Below are 16721 nucleotides of genomic sequence, written 5' to 3' on the forward strand. Positions count from 1 at the left end.
GATCTCTAATATCCATTAACCTTAAGCCATAAAAAATTAAATTTATATCTATTATTTGTTGGGAATAAATAATTTTATTTTAAATTAAATAGGATAAATTTATTATAGCTTTCTTTAAAAATAAAGAGATTGAAAATTATTATACCTCAAACTTAAATTATAAACTCATTTTGTTTGTAATTGTGCTCCAAACAAAATAATTTTGGATTTTCTTGGTAATGGATTTTTATTAAAAATAAAAACCTTTATTTTAATTAATTTATAATAAAATATGATTGTATAAATACCTTTAAGCAATATTGTTACTCTTGTTATAATATGCACAACCAATTAATATTTTAGTAATAAAAAAAATTTAGCCTTAAAGATATATAATTTATTTATTGTATAAATTAAAGAAGAATTAAAAATATTCAAATAATGAATAATATTACGTGTAATATAGATAAAAAGTAAACATATTAATATTAAAATATCACAAAATGATTTTGAAGAATTTATTATTAATAATAAATATTAGATGATTATTTTAAGCTTTATTTACCTTGATATTTACCTTCTTAATTTATTACAATTTTATATTACTAGATTTATTTTAAATCTAATTAGTTAAGCGTAATAATGTAATATAATTATTTGTTTAGACTTATTGATGAATTATATCTGAAATCTTGCATCAAACATTTTTAATATTTTATCAAATTTACTATGAAGCCAATACTTTTGAGAATAAAGGTAAATTTTATATAGTAATAATTGCACCCTATTTTATGAATTTATATCAATAATTAAATGTATCTTATTAGCCCAAGCAATATTAAATAATTTATTTTTCGTTATTTTATGTCATTTCTTCATTATTTATATTTATGATGAAAACAAAAATGAAGGTTTTAATTTTTTTTTTTCAAAATTTTTCAAAAAAAAAGTTTGTAATTTCATCTTAAAGGATTTTTTATTTACTTATAATAGATTTTTTATAAAAATATCTTTGCCATTTTTAATGTAAAATTTGATTAAAGGTGAAGATTTTTTCAAACTCTGAAATATATATTTACAATACTTATTTTACAATATAAAAATAAAATATAGAAAAGGAATGTAAAAAATAATTATAAAATTCTAATTGAATTAACAAAAATATACCTAAATTAAATTTATTACCAATATTTTTGTGGCAATTCTTTAGGTTCATTGGGGAAATTTCTTTCGGAACATAAGATTTTTAAAAAATTTGAGGTGCCAACAAAAAAATTTTTTTTAAATGTTAATTCCAGGAATATAATTGGCTAATGATGTTATTCACGTAATAGTCGCGTAGATTAGATATTTTGAAAACCAAAGGTAAAGTTTTCAGGAATCATTATGTTTTAAGTCGTTCTCTGAACGTTTGTTTGTTGGCATACTTAAGGAAGATTGGTATATACGCGTGGCAGCCAGGCTTTGATCAGAATTTAAGGTTATATTTATAGCGTACTTGATAACGAGCGTATAAACAGTTAAGATAATGTCTACCTTTTGAATCTACCTGTGGCTTACAGTTAGAGACATGCGGATTTAAGATGTCACATCTTGCATATTTCACTTGTAAATCTGATAAGAGATCATAATTAGGTAATGCTTCTAACCATTTATGTCCCACTATTCTAAAATCAGACTGGAAGAGTTAAATTAATTTCAGGCGGATTGGCTGAGATAACTACTTGAACGTTTCGTATTAAAAATGAAAAGAAATATTTGTGCGTGATGATGGATGGTCATAAATAATAAGGTTAAATTTACAGATTTCTCTATTTCTATTGTCGACCAGTATTGGGTTTGTTGGGACTAGTCATTTTATAGAGGAGTAAAAATATTCTTAGTCAGTGTTATAGTTTATGAGACAAGAGAAATTCAATCGGATGACCAGATATTGCTGTAAAAACTTCTTAGATCTTCAGTTCAAAGTAATAAATGAAAAGATATCTCCCCTTGGAATACCATATTTACCTCAATGTTCTTATTAAAATTAAGGGGAGTTTGATTTGATACAAGTGAAACCCCGTGTTATGCCTTCCTACCAGGAAAGATCTGGTGATGCAACCCGACCTTCTGATAGGGTTCTGTTGGTGCCTTTTAGATCTGCTCCCTTTAATTAAATTTAATGGTGGGAGGAATCTTAGCCTACTTGGCTATATTTATTAAATTTAAGCGATTTTCTGAATTTAAGTTAAGTAAAAAATTATTTAATGTGAATTCTATTTCCATGATAATTAATTATTTTGAAAAATACTTATATGTTAACATCTGTATGAATGTTGGTATTGGTATGTATCTATTTTCTTTTCATAATAAAATTTTTACTTAATAAACGTGAAAAAAGTCAAATTATTTATAAAAAATAAAATTTATATTTATAATATCGATTTAGAAATTATATTTAAAATTTTTAAATTAAATTTATATAAAAATTAATTTTATACTTTAATTATAAAATTAAAAATTAATTTAGGTATTTATATTAAATATTTATTATATTTAATTAGCGCTCTACGCTATTCTCAAAAAAGTAATGTACTATTGCCATTATCTATTTCAAAGCGCTATTAGTTTTAGCTATAGGAAAATCTAGCCCTACTTTAACAAATTTGGTGGAGACCAACTTACTATAGGCTTTAATTATTATGCTAATGGAAGACAGTTTATTCGAGAGTCAGGGCATAGGCTTAGCCAAGATTTTCCCAGGAGGGCGTTATTGGGTGGAATTTTTTTCAATAATTTGATTGGAGAGCTTTGGGCCCTTCTACGGTCGAGTTATATTTTTATTAAATTATCTTTGGTTAACGTTTTTTTTTAAAATAATTATGAATATTATTTTTAAAAAATTATGAATATATGCTTATTTAAAAAATATTGTATTCATTTTTGGGAAAATAGAGGGTAGGTGGATAATTTTTATTCTAAAATGTGTCACGGGAAGGGCCTTCCCTTAAAGGCCTTCCTCTGATGCTATTGTTTTTTCACTAAAAACATAGGAGGGATCTTGGGAACGACTAAATATGTAATTAGCCTTGCTAATGATAATGAATTCATGATCTATTAATAAAATGTACGTTGATAGGATTGTCACAATACGTTTTATTCTTCCCCACAACTTTATATAAGATATTTAGAGGCATTTTCTACGAATCAGGAAGAAATAATTTTGACCATGTTTCTATGACATATGACAGATAGCTATTGCTATAGTTTTAGATAGTTTTTGTGTTACGATAAAAGGTTTAATAATATGCTCCTATATCACAAAAAATTGGCGGGGCACTGTTCTCTTGGTTATTTGTAAAAGAAAATTGATGAGAATCTCGAAATTAGTTTCATATTTTCAGGATCGTGACCTATCCCTCCCAAAAAAGAAATGGGCTCATATCTCATCATCGTTTTCCTACACTAAATGGTGCTAACCAATTTTAATCTCCCGCTAATATTTTTAATGGTTTGCCTATTTAAATCCTCTAGCCATATTTTTTACCTTAATTGGGTTTTCTATAACTTCTTTAGTCCAGAATCTTAAATTTTTATGGATTTTATCAATGCTTCTTATTTCTTACTCTTTTATTTTCATTTCAACTTTAAAAAAAACATGTTTTATTTTAAAATACATATATCTAAATAATCGCAACGTTCACTCTTATTAATCTACCTTAAATTTTATTCATTTTATTTACAAAGCCTAAAAGCATCCGCTTTATGAAATTTCAAAAATCTAAAAATCCAAATATTAAAAATGTCATATTGAATGAATATACAAGTTTGAAATTTGAAACTTGGAAAAATAGTAATGCAATCTTTTTTATCTGCTCAAACTTACATTATCACGGATCTATATAAAATTTTATATATTAATTCCAGTCTAAATATATTTGATCAATACTACATATACAACCTTATCATTAAAGTCTCCCATTCATATTTGATCAGAATTTATCAGCTGAAATTTATACATCATAAATATAATCATTATAGAAGAATATATAGAAGTAAAATTATACTTACAAACTTGTTAGATCACATTTTGGGGTTGTTAGTTTATTTCTTAAATTCAAAAATTAATAAATTCGATTCAAATTTTATAAAAAGTATAGTTTATATTAAAAATATCACTTCGTTAAAAATTTACGAAAAAATGGGTAACGGTGTTTCTTCTAGTCATAGTAACCACCCCATTACCACTTCCAGAGTAGGAAAAGATGGTGGCTTTAAACCGAAGTTGTCGAAAAACTCAATAAACAACTACAAAAATAATACAAAAGGCTCATCGGAATACATAATTTTTAATGGGGAAAAGGTTGATTCGGCACAATTTCACAATATAATCGTTAATATGCAATCTGAACTTAATTCTCGTGATGAGCAAATGAACAAATTGGAAAATTTATTAAGAACATCCAACAAATCTATAAACGATAAGAATATCGAGATTAATCAACTGAAACAAGAAATAGACAAATTAAGATCAGTATTAGATCGAACTACATCCAATGTTCTCGCTGCTTCATCTTATTCCAAACCTATTGATAAAGATAATAAAATTGATAATTCCAAAATGTCAGTCATTAAAGAAGAATCACAGGTGTCCGGGGGTAACACTTCAAAAGCTTTAGACATAAAAACCTCCTCTAACAACTCAACAATGAAACCTACGCCGATTACCTCTAACATAACACTAGTAGATGAAAGAAAAAAAGGCGTATCTGGGGAGAGTGCGTCAAAAAACGAAATCGTTTTCTTAGAAAAACACAATAAGGGCATTAGGTTAATTTTAATATTTTAAAAATATAATTTGACTTATTATCACATATAAAATACGGATATAAAGATCCAAACAAATGATAAAAGATGCAATTTTGAAAAATGATTTTCTCAAAAATTTGGATCAATTACAAATTAAAGAAATTATCGAATGCATGTACGAAAAATATATTAAAGCTGAGCAATGGGTCATTAGAGAGGGTGATCTCGGGCAGCATTTATTCGTTCTAGCTGGTAAAATAAAAAAATAATACAAAATTATATATTACTTTTTTATTGTAGAAGGGGAACTAGAAGTAATGAAAAACGATAAAAGTATTGGATTATTTGGCCCAGGAAATGCCTTTGGAGAATTGGCTCTTTTATATAATTGTCCCAGAACTGCATCCGTGAAAGGTTATTTTTAATTTATTTCATTTCAATTATCATCATTTTTATAAACATTTTAGCCGTGAGTGATTCTAAAATTTGGGTTTTAGACCGTAAAATATTTCAAACGATTATGATGAAAACTGGATTACAGCGTCAAGATGAGAATATAAAATTACTTAGAAGGTTAATTCAATACTTTTTTATATGTATATTTATAAATAATTTTAGCGTTCCGTTATTACAAAATTTGCCCGATGATAAGTTGGCTAAGTTGGCAGGAATATTGGAATTGGTAAAAATATATTTATGAAATATTATATTAATTATAATAAAAATTTTAAAATACAGGAATTCTTTCACGGGGGAGAATACATAATAAGAGAGGGTACTTTTGGTGATGACTTCTTCATAATTATTTCGGGACAAGTATACGATTATTTATGTTACAGTTAAGGACCTATTTTTTCAGACCCGACCGGATCCGAGAAAATGCCCCGACCGATTCAATATTTTAATTTAGAAATAGGTCTTCCGATCCAATCCAATTTTTTATTATTGTACTTTTGAAAATTCGCGATATTTTAGGGAAATCGGAAGAATTATAAATGCTTAAGGCCATTTCCAGACAGATATATTTCTAAGCATTTTTTTCACCAATTTTTTTTAATTTTAAAAGAACGGATGATAATTTTGATCATAAACAATTAAATGGCGCCTGTGATACATGAACAGCCCGAATTTTTTAAGATATTATATTATAAAATAATATTAATTAGACAAATTACTATCCCTTGTTTTGAAATAAAAGAAAAATTGCTGGAAAAATGCCTAGGTTTTGAAAAAAATATTCAGTCTGGAAATGGCTTACGCATGATAAACATCTTTACCCCTCATTCCTTGTTAACGCGGATTTCCAGTGAAATATACAAAATATGTCTGTGGCAATTTTTTAACAAGCTGCAGATTAAATTTAAACAATAACTTTGATAATTTAATGATGTTTATCTATTTTATTATATTTATTACAATATGATAAAATGAATATTTAATATTAACCACCTCCAAAATTTTTTTAAATTCATTTTTTAATTGTGAATGTGATAATCAATCAGACGAAAAGTAAGAATAGGAAGGATTAGGTTTAAGGCCACTGGCTGTTCCTATATTATAGATATATGTTACCTGCAAGATTATGACCAATCCCTTAAGGATTCTATTTTAAAATTTAATGTTAAGTTATTGCTGCAATAATTGGATTTTTATAAAAATATTAATGGCCTGTATTTTTTAGAATCTAATAAAAATTATATATATTTAAAAATTAAAAAAGAAAAAAGAAAAATAATTAAAAAATATTTGACAAAATCTATTTAAATCATTTATTGAGAGAGCGATTTTTAAGTTTTTTTTAAAAAGAAAAATTTAATTTAATCAGAAATGTATTACACTATGTATTGTAGAGTACCTACCCTGTTAATTTCACACAATTTGTTATATATTTTTCTGTATTTTTTTTAATTTATATGAAAAATCTATATAACCATGAAAATTTATCGAATATATGATGAAATAATCGTTTTTATTCATATCTGATATCTGATATATTTTATTTATAAATTAATATATGTGTCAACACAAAATTTATATATGAAATATAAATAAATTCCAAATTAAATAACATATAAAGGTGAAATATATGTAAAATGATAAGAATAAGGAAGAAAAAGTGAATCTAGCTAAAGCTTGTGGAGAGAAGACTGCCATCGAAACTTCTATAATTCGCTTTAAGGATAGCTAGAGCCAATCTCTGACTGAGGAAGAAGCCTTCTCGCGGATCGCCAGTATGCTTGCGAATCTGAGATCCTACTCGAAGAATGATAATACAAGTTTACCAAAGAAATTAAGTAGTGGATATTATTGGGATAAAGATGTGATTATCTGATATTTTTGAATATATGGAAATTTTATGTTGTTCTTTTTGCTCAAGGTTTGGAGTTTGGTTAGATAAAGCTAATGGATATATGCATGAATAGTCCCAAACCAGAAATTGGCCCCATTTATGGGATCAGGGTGATTCTTTTCATCGGATCTAAAAAGTCCTGTTTGTTCAAATATAGTAGGTATTTTAGCGGATTTGAATGCTAGCTGGATCAAGGAATTGAATCAGGTTTCCCTGAGGATTCCTCCTTTGACCGATCTTCAATGTAAGCTGTGTCTTCCTTTACAGTCTATTGCAGCTAGAGCAGAAGTGAGGATTATTGTACAATTTAGGTGGGTTCTTATTACGTGGGTTAACTCATTGTTAGTTAGTTGGAGTTGAAGATTTTCGGAAGAATGACTTCCAAAAATTCATGCCCGGATCTATTAAGTAAAGAAGTGAAGAGAGAACGGTCTGTTGGGAGCATGCTAGATAATAGGGATTCAACGCAGCATGCTAAAACTGACCTATCCCATTTCTTTTGTCTATTGAATTCGGGCGATGGGACATCATCCACGGGTGTCCTCCATAGCAGGATAATATCATCTAAGGAAAAGTTATTTTGTGTGGTTTGGGGCGTGATTGTGGGTTTCGAAATATGCTCGAAATAAAGGCAATGTGAGCAAGATTGGTGGGAGATCTAATCCCTAAACCACCGCTTTTGGTGGGTAATGAAGCTTTAACCCATGTTTCACTGAATTTTGGATTCAAAATATATTCGGTTAGATCATTTATTCTTTTTCATAAATACTGAGAGGGTTGGGCATTTAAAAATGGGCGTTGAGCGCAGATCATAAAGTATGCGTGGAATAAAGATTTTAAGGAGGACGAATGATTTATGCGAGGGTAGCAAGTAAAGGAGGTCTAAGGTTAAAAAGGATATCAAGAGTAGAGTGGTGGAAAGCCCTGATTATCGTGAATCCGCCTACTGGGGACCATGTGATTAAAAAAAAATTTTTTTAATTAAAATTATATTATAACGGAACAAAAAAATGGAAATTATTTATTTTTAATGTGCTAGATGATCAAATTTAGTCAATTTTTAGGCTTAAAAATGTTACATGTTCTAAACTCCCTCATTGTCAAAGTATTTATTTATTTTGAATGCAATCAATATATTATTTCTTATAGATGTCTTTAACTATTATATTTGATTTTGGTCCATCATTATGTCTATTCCCGAATTCATAATCAAATAATTTTTACGGTACCATATATGCAAAGTTGACCAAATACCAATGTAAGAATTTCTATAGATAAAATAATATTGGCATATATTTTTACCTATTATAATTTTTAAATATTTTTAATGAGTATAAACTATTATTTCATCTCTTATTCGATAAATTTTTTATTCTAGAAAATTTATTATTTCCATTATTCCTTATAAATTCGATAAATATAAAAATCACTTAAATATTATCAAGAATTTTATTATCAAATAATTATTTAAATTTATAACATATTATAACAATTTTTGAATATTATTAGATATTAGTAGTTCGATGTGAAACGATAATTCAATAATGATTGTTGCATATTTACAATATAAGATTTTTAGAAATTAAAAATGGCCCTCGGTTAATAGTTTATGATTTAAAGATTTCGAATCTCCAAGGGAGAAATTTCGAATTAGTCCTTATTCCAGATTAACTTACCACAATATAGCTTATGCTAAAATTACCTTTTAATTTAATGAATTATTATATAGCTAGAAATAGATTGTAGTTAACTACAACTAAAAGTGTTTGTAAAAAATATCAAACTACAATAACTTAGCTCATTAAAATGTAGATAGCTAAGCTAAAAAAGGTATATATATATATATATATATAATATTTCCCCAAAAAAGGTATTATATAATTATAATTTATTTACTACAAATTTTAATTTGGCATTGGTTAGTTACGATCGATGTCTGTTTATTGATGTATAAATTAAGAAGAAAAAAATATAAATTATATTTCAAACATAATATAACGATTAAAACGATTTATAATAAGGCTATGGATAAACGTTCTCTTCTGTTGAGAATATAAAATTTTTAACTCATATTAGATACAGTAGAGAAATATTTGGCTTTTTCTAGATTCTATTGTATTCTTGTCTGCTACCGTATATAAAAGATGATTAAGTTGTTATAAAAATTTTCATGAATAAATTGTAAACAGAGGTTAATGATATAAGATTATAATTTTTTTAAATATCCTTAAAAAAATAAGATTTTTGCAAGCACATTATTTCTGTTTGTCCGAATCTTATGAAATTATTCTGGACATTTATATTCTTTCAAATAGACATCCAATACACATTTTTCATTATTGGGTAGTAATCATTGACCTACAGGGCCTAAAAAAATTAACCCTGATGGGGTTTAGAGAAAATTATAAACCCCGGCAATAGCAATTTTGAAAAAAATAAATGATAATTATATCAATTATCCAGTTGACTTAAATAAACCAGGTCCGGGATTTTTTTTGGGCCCCAATCCAGATTTTTGTTTATTCTAAGCCCGGCCCGAAATTTTTAAAATTTTGTTATTATATTGTCTATATTTAGCAAATTGTTTCAAAGCAAAATTGAAAATATGAATGAATATGAAACGTCTTATTTTAAGATTTTCCAGGCCACTGATTAATTGATAAGATTTAAAAAAAAGAAATAAAACTAAATAAAATTACTGACAAATATTTTGCTTTAGGTGTTCCCACTTTAAAATTTTTTTTAAAAATTAGCAACTTTTCGATCTCCATAATATCATAGAAATGAATTCTATCTAAAAAAATTTTTTTAAATATATTCAATTATCAAACCATATGGCAGGTTTTGGTGACTCAAAAAATTCAAGGACGAGAACAGCCACAAGAGGTTAGGAAATTGAATCGAGGTGAATATTTTGGGGAAAGAGCTCTTTTGAAAGAGGATCGTCGTACTGCTAACGTAATTGCACTTATACCTGGTGTTGAATGTTTAACGATAGATCGAGAGTTTGTTAATTTTAAAAAATAATTTAAATAACTTTCCAATGTTTCACTAATTCTCAAATTATAGTTCATTTGTTCAACTGATAGGAGATCTCCAAGAATTTCAAAATAAAGATTATGGCGATGAAGCTAGAGGAGCACAAAGGTTTTTTAAAATAATTATATTTAACATTACATTTGTTAAATAATATAGAATATCTCTCGAAAGTAGCGATAAATTGGTTAAAGTTGATCCGGAATATCAAAATTTGACACTAAAAGACATCGAAACCATAACTTGTTTAGGACAAGGAGGCTTCGGAAGAGTTGACTTAGTAAAAAAGCATATAAAAATAAATATTACTATCAGAGACCTGCAGAGATTTAAATTTTGAAAAAATTCCAACCCTGCTCGAATTTTTTAAAGAATTATTTTGGGCCAAGCTGGGTTTTGGATTTTAAAAATTACGACATTTTAAATCAATAAATTCTATAAAAAATTTCAAAGGGGAATGGAGTAATAAATGGATGTTAATGAATTATATTATCTCTTTTCAGTATTTCCTTATTAATTAATCGATAATATATAAATTTATTTTACGGTTCACTCAGGGCATGGTTTTGGACCTGTCTAGCAAGCAAATCTCTGATTATCGATTATTAAAAACAATTTCAAAAAAAATTTTTTCCTGATTTTGACATCTTATCTTTCATTTTTACTGTATTGGCAGCCATAAATATTACAATCAACATCATCATTTCACTCATTTTAGCCAATTTAAATATATAAGTGAATTTCTAAATAACGTTTTGTTAATTATTTAATAAAATGACATTTAGAAAACTTTTGTCTCAGATTATTATCATTTTGAAAATTTTAGAGGAGAATCAAATTTATTAACCATAAAATATGAATTTAGTTTACGACCGTGATATTTAATATAAACATTAAAATTATTAATAATTAAATAATAATAAGGTTCACGTATATTCAGATCCGAATAAGAGTTATGCTCTGAAATGTATAACAAAACAATATGTCGTTGAATCGAGACAACAAGAACATATATTTAACGAGAAAAAAATTATGATGGAAATTTCTCATCCTTTTATTTGCAAGTTTATTTTTATAAATCACAAAATATTATCCTTTTCCCATTTCTGGTGTAACACACTTACATGCTCAACTTTTCAAATCTATAATTAAGCAATTATTTCAAAACAAAAAGAACTGAAATATATATTTTCTTAAAACGAAATTTGACATTTTATTATTGATAAAGTTAAGTATATAAATACACATAAAATTTCAGTTCATTAATTATTAACGCCTTAATATCATTATCAGAGACCTGCAGGTCAGGTCCGGGTTGGCTCATTTAAGCGACCCGAAACGAGCATGGCTTGGAAATAAAACTTGAAAGGGGTAATAGTTAGTAAAATTATTAATCTTAACAATTATTGCGTTATATATTTTTGACAAGCTTATAAATGCTTATAATAACTCTGATATTTAACCCATGACTCAGAAGCGACAGAAGGATAATATAAAGCTGATTTTATTTGATCATTTACACAAATATCTTTATTCAATTTTTATAATTATATTTTTAAATTATAATGCAATGTATACTATTTAAAAAAAAAAAAAATTTAATAGGTGCTTTCGTACATTTAAAGATAGTAAATACGTATATTTATTACTTGAAGCTTGTTTAGGTGGTGAAGTTTGGACTATATTGCGCGATAGGTAATTAATAATGTATTCGTATTCATTAAAATTCACTAGAACAAGGTTAATATATTTTATTTTTTTGAAGGTTAGATAGGATTCTATGTTTGTCCTTTCTATGTTAAATCAGTGTTGAAATTGAACTTAAATAAACTAAATAAATTTTCTAATAAAGTCAGCGAATATTTTTGCATAAAGTCCTCTCGTAGCAGTTATAAAGACTTTTTAAAAATGTGCTTCTTGTTTTAGAAACTTTTGGAAAATGAGAATTTTTTTTAAAAATATTGCCTATAAAAAATTATTGCATGTTTCAGCTTTTTCGGAGTCATAATAAAATTCGGAGACCTGCAGAGGTACCACGGCGTGGCCTGGTCCGGATTTTATATTTTTAGGTACGGTTCAGGTATTATAAAAAAATTAAAATACGGTTCGGCTCACGTACCCGGGCAGGGCCTGGGTCTCTGATAAAAATAAAGATGAAATTTAATTTTGCTATATTATATTTAAATTTTGCTTAGAAATCATTTTGATGATATAACTGCCAGATTTTATACCGCCTGCATTATAGAGTCTCTTGGATATTTACACGATAGAGGTATTATATACAGAGATTTAAAACCAGAAAATATGCTTTTAGACACTAATGGATACTGCAAATTGGTAAGTACATTAACCATTTATATTATATCTTTGCGCTTATTGTATTACTCAGAAATATTCATCATGGTAGATAATTTTTTAATCAATTTTAATAAATATTGGGAACTATTATTTATTATATTACTGACCAGTAAATTTAATTTTTTAGAAAATTTTAAGAATCTTTTGACCCAGCGTATAACTTTCCCACATCAATTATATTTAAAAATTAGAAAAAAATCGTCCAATATTTTTTAAATTCAATACCATGAATTCATAATCGAATGTATTTGTAAATTAAATGAATATAGTTGAAATCCTATAAAAACGTTTATAAATTTTAAAAAAATATAACGAAAATATTATTTTTTTAGTATAAAAAAAGGCTTAAAGTAATTTTAAACTTTTTAAATAAAAATTTTACGAATTTACTTCTATACAAAACTAAATATCTCATAGGGAACCAGAAGAATCGATTTTAGTCTTGAGTAAGTTAGAATTAGCTAAAAAAAAATTGTAAAAATTAGATTTACAAATGAAAATAATTCATGTTAAATTATTGAAAGTGTCTGGTATGGCTAATTAATTAAATCGTCCAAAGACTATATAGCAATACGCTTTAAAAAAAATTTGGTTCTATTTGGACAACAAAACTATCGATCTAAATTTGAAGCATGTTTTTTAGATTTTTTTTGATTATTTAATCCATTATATCGACTATAAATTATTATTATTTTTAAGGTTGATTTTGGGTTTGCTAAAAAAATTGGCATTGGGAGGAAAACCTGGACATTTTGCGGAACTCCAGAATATGTAGCCCCAGAAATTATTTTAAATAAGGGCCACGATCAATCTGTTGATTATTGGGCTATAGGCATACTCATGTTTGAACTCCTGACAGGAATGTAAATTTTTTTTTTACTTTACATTTGTAGTTATAACAGTATTTTATCACATTTTTAATACCCACTTCATTTTTTAGGCCCCCTTTTACAGCTTCAGAACCAATGAAAACATACAATCTCATATTAAAAGGTATTGATATGCTCACATTTCCTAGACAAATTAGTAAAACTGCTCAATCTTTAATCAAAAAACTTTGTCGTGATAATCCAGCCGAGCGTTTGGGATATCAAAAAAATGGAATTAGTGATATTCGAAAACATAAGTATATAATATAATCTTTTAATAGAAGATATAAAGATATTTTGAGTGTGCCATTTAACCATCGATAGGGTTTATGGGTATATATGCGCCACCCAGAGATTTAAAATTGTTGTTGCAAAGGAAACTGTAAATATTTTGACCTAAATTCTTCCATAGCCTTCTATTGTATTTCTAAAAAGTTTCATGCATTTTATGGAATATGATCATTTTTGGGGGAAATTAATATTATATATTATACATACATAAAAAAAAATATTGTCTAAAAACAATTTCATTTGATATTTAATTATAAATTAATAAAAAAAATTAAAAGTATACCCACTTTATAACTTAGGTTTTTTCACACCTCTCGATAGTTAATAAACAAACAAAAAATCTATTAAGATGAATCAATAATTTTTAATGAAAAGTTACAATTCATTGACCTTGTATTCGATTGAGAATTTTTAAAAGCCAAGAGAAAAGAAACATGATATTCATTTGTCAAGTAGACTTTTATAAATAAAAATACAACCTTAACCTGTTTTTGCCCAGGTTAATTTTTTAAAATAATTTTGTGTAAATAAGAAAAGTGAATTTTATTTTTTATGAAAGTCTTTTTTCCCTATAAAATTATTGTTCCTTAATCGGAACACCGAAAACTTAAATGGTAGCAAAGGGTAAATATTTTTTTTTATCTTATAAATTTGAATTAATATTCAAATAACATGAACTAAAAATGTAAATTATATGATAACTATGTTTAATGCATATTTTAGAACAAATTTCATTGAGATCATACCATATTTTTTGCATATATGTTTTCTTTTAAGATAATACACATTGATTTAAAATTTCTGATATAATACTCTAATGATCCATTCTATTATATCTTACATTCTATGTGCACCATATATTCTGATTCATTTGAAGTATAGGCGTATCCAAAATTTTGCGGGGGGTGGGAAAGGTGAGGGTTTCCCTACAAATTTTATTGGAGATCTTTAAGTCCATTTTAGGCCTTTGGTCATAGATTTTTATAAAAATAACTTTGAGTTTTCAATTTTTTTATAAAAATGCTTTTTTTCCCTAAACTTTGAGTGTTCACTTTTTTTAAAAAAAAAGGTTTTTTTCCTAAAAATTTTATAGTCATTATTTTCAACTTTAATTTTTCTTTCGAATTCCTTATAGTGATATATTGTATACATTATCGGGAGAGAGGGGGAGGGTTTATAGGGGGGAAATTTTTATTAGCTTAATTTGATATTAACGGAGAACAAGCAAATTTGCGATTTCCCTCCCCAATTTGAAGATCTTGGTCATCCCCTTCTCAAGGCCTCTTTTTATAGTTAAAATAAATATATTCTACATGATAAGATAGATTTGTAATTGTTTCTAAAGAAAGAGAGAATTGAGGAAATTATGGAATCAAATTATTTGTATTACGGGTTATAAGTGGGGGCTTAGTTTTTTTTTGTTTTGGATGATATATTATCTTTATTCGTGTAATGCGATTATAATTGCCTAATCTAGGATTATATATTATACTACCTTTATATACACTCTACTATTTTCTTCATTATGATGTCAATTACCAGGTGGATCAAGCTAAGCTGATTATGTTTGACAGTTTTTATTTTCTAATATTACTAACTATTCTTCAATACTGTAGTGACTAAATGAATGTTTTATACAAATAATTCTAGTATATTCTTTAATTATTTATCTGATTTTTATTTTATAAATCTAAAAATATTCTAAAATTTAAAAATTATACAATATTGAACGAAATTTTAAAAATAATTAACTCGTTTGAATTTTCTATCTTCCAATATCGGAACATGAATAATTAAATTTATTGTTTAATATAAATGAATATGTAAACGAAAACTGCTATAAACAATAAATTAAATAATGTCTAAATATAAAAAAAAATTGTAAATATTTTTAGAAAATATGATAAAATACAAAATTTTTAAAAAAAGTTAAATTAAAATATTAAATAGGAGATGTTCCAAATCAAATAAATGAAGATATTCTAATATCTGGACAAAAATAAAAATATTAAATAGGAAATATTTCAGATCAAATAAAAGAAGATATTCCAATATCTGAACACCAAATGAAAGTAGGTTAAATATTCAACTTAAATATTAATATAGAAAAACAGAAGCAGAAGAATTCGTCTGTGTGTTTCGTTCTCATTTGAATTGTATTTTTAAGCATTCTTTAAATATTAGGCCAGGCTTTAAATTTATTAAAATAATAATATAGTCTAGCTCTAGTATATAGAAAATTGGTGTTGAAAAACCAAGAATATAAATTTTTTTTTTACTAAGTTAGGTTTAATATTTTATATAATTTATAAGGGAAATTTTATATTAGGTTTTGATTCACATGGATTTTTATATTAGTTATTAAAACCTTTGTATAGATTATAAAATAGTATATTTTTGAAAATAAATTATATTTTTCTATTCTCTATTTTTATTATTATTATAAGATGGTTTCATGGATTTGACTGGGAAGGCTTAGTTAAAAAACAATTAACTCCACCGATTAAACCAATCGTCACAGGACCAATGGATCATGCAAACTTTGATATATTTTCAAATCCACTTGACTATGAACCTCCCAATGAAACCTCGGGGTGGGATGACGATTTTTAATTTTATTATTTATGTTTATGCTCCTTATTATATATATATATATTAGTTAAAAAAATGAGAATTTATTTATTTTTGGCATGGGCAGACATGTTTTCAAAGAATCAGTTGAATAAAAAAGAAAAATAAATGTATTAAGATTTTTTTAAATAGTTGTTAATTATTACATTGTAATGTATACTCAAGAAAATGTTTGAGGATGACCCCCCCCCCCCATCACACATCATAGAGCGTATATGGTAAAATCTTCCGCCCCACTCCCTTCCTCTTCCATGAAAAAAATAGGGATGATTTGTTTTTACACTGCCTTTTTAATTTTCTAAATTGATAAAACTTCCTTCTTAGAAACTTTACATATCCATTAAAAAGTGACTAAAATATTATTGAAGATTGAAGAAAAAAAAATATTAAATTATTTTTTTTTCTTCTCAAAATTA

General features: G+C 26.2%; 1 protein-coding gene across 1 annotated transcript; it reads left to right on the forward strand.

Annotated features, from left to right (window-relative positions):
• The first annotated feature begins 591 nt into the window (after nt 1-591).
• On the forward strand, nt 592-16409 carry LOC135927348 (cGMP-dependent protein kinase 1-like). Its single transcript, XM_065463317.1, has 16 exons — nt 592-735; nt 3709-4791; nt 4856-5022; nt 5071-5184; nt 5238-5343; nt 5389-5452; nt 5509-5586; nt 9962-10125; nt 10190-10267; nt 10316-10436; nt 11081-11220; nt 11762-11851; nt 12352-12493; nt 13214-13377; nt 13455-13640; nt 16122-16409. The coding sequence occupies exons 2-16, from the start codon at nt 3818-3820 to the stop codon at nt 16285-16287; spliced, it is 2754 nt and encodes a 917-aa protein (XP_065319389.1). The 5' UTR covers nt 592-735; nt 3709-3817; the 3' UTR covers nt 16288-16409.
• The last annotated feature ends 312 nt before the right edge of the window (nt 16410-16721 follow it).

Source organism: Gordionus sp. m RMFG-2023, chromosome 3 (genome assembly GCF_954871325.1).
Source record: "Gordionus sp. m RMFG-2023 chromosome 3, tfGorSpeb1-WG-v2, whole genome shotgun sequence".
Taxonomy (NCBI): Eukaryota; Metazoa; Nematomorpha; class Gordioida; order Chordodea; family Parachordodidae; genus Gordionus; species Gordionus sp. m RMFG-2023.

What these genes read in the sequence shown, in the direction of transcription:
- LOC135927348 (XM_065463317.1), top strand. Translation starts at nt 3,818, where the DNA reads ATGCAATCTTTTTTATCTGCTCAAACTTACATTATCACGGATCTATAT. An exon ending in AATATAAAATTACTTAGAAG is followed by an intron (nt 5,344 to 5,388) that starts GTTAATTCAATA and finishes AAATAATTTTAG; the next exon opens with CGTTCCGTTATTACAAAATT. An exon ending in TCTCATCCTTTTATTTGCAA is followed by an intron (nt 11,221 to 11,761) that starts GTTTATTTTTAT and finishes AAAATTTAATAG; the next exon opens with GTGCTTTCGTACATTTAAAG.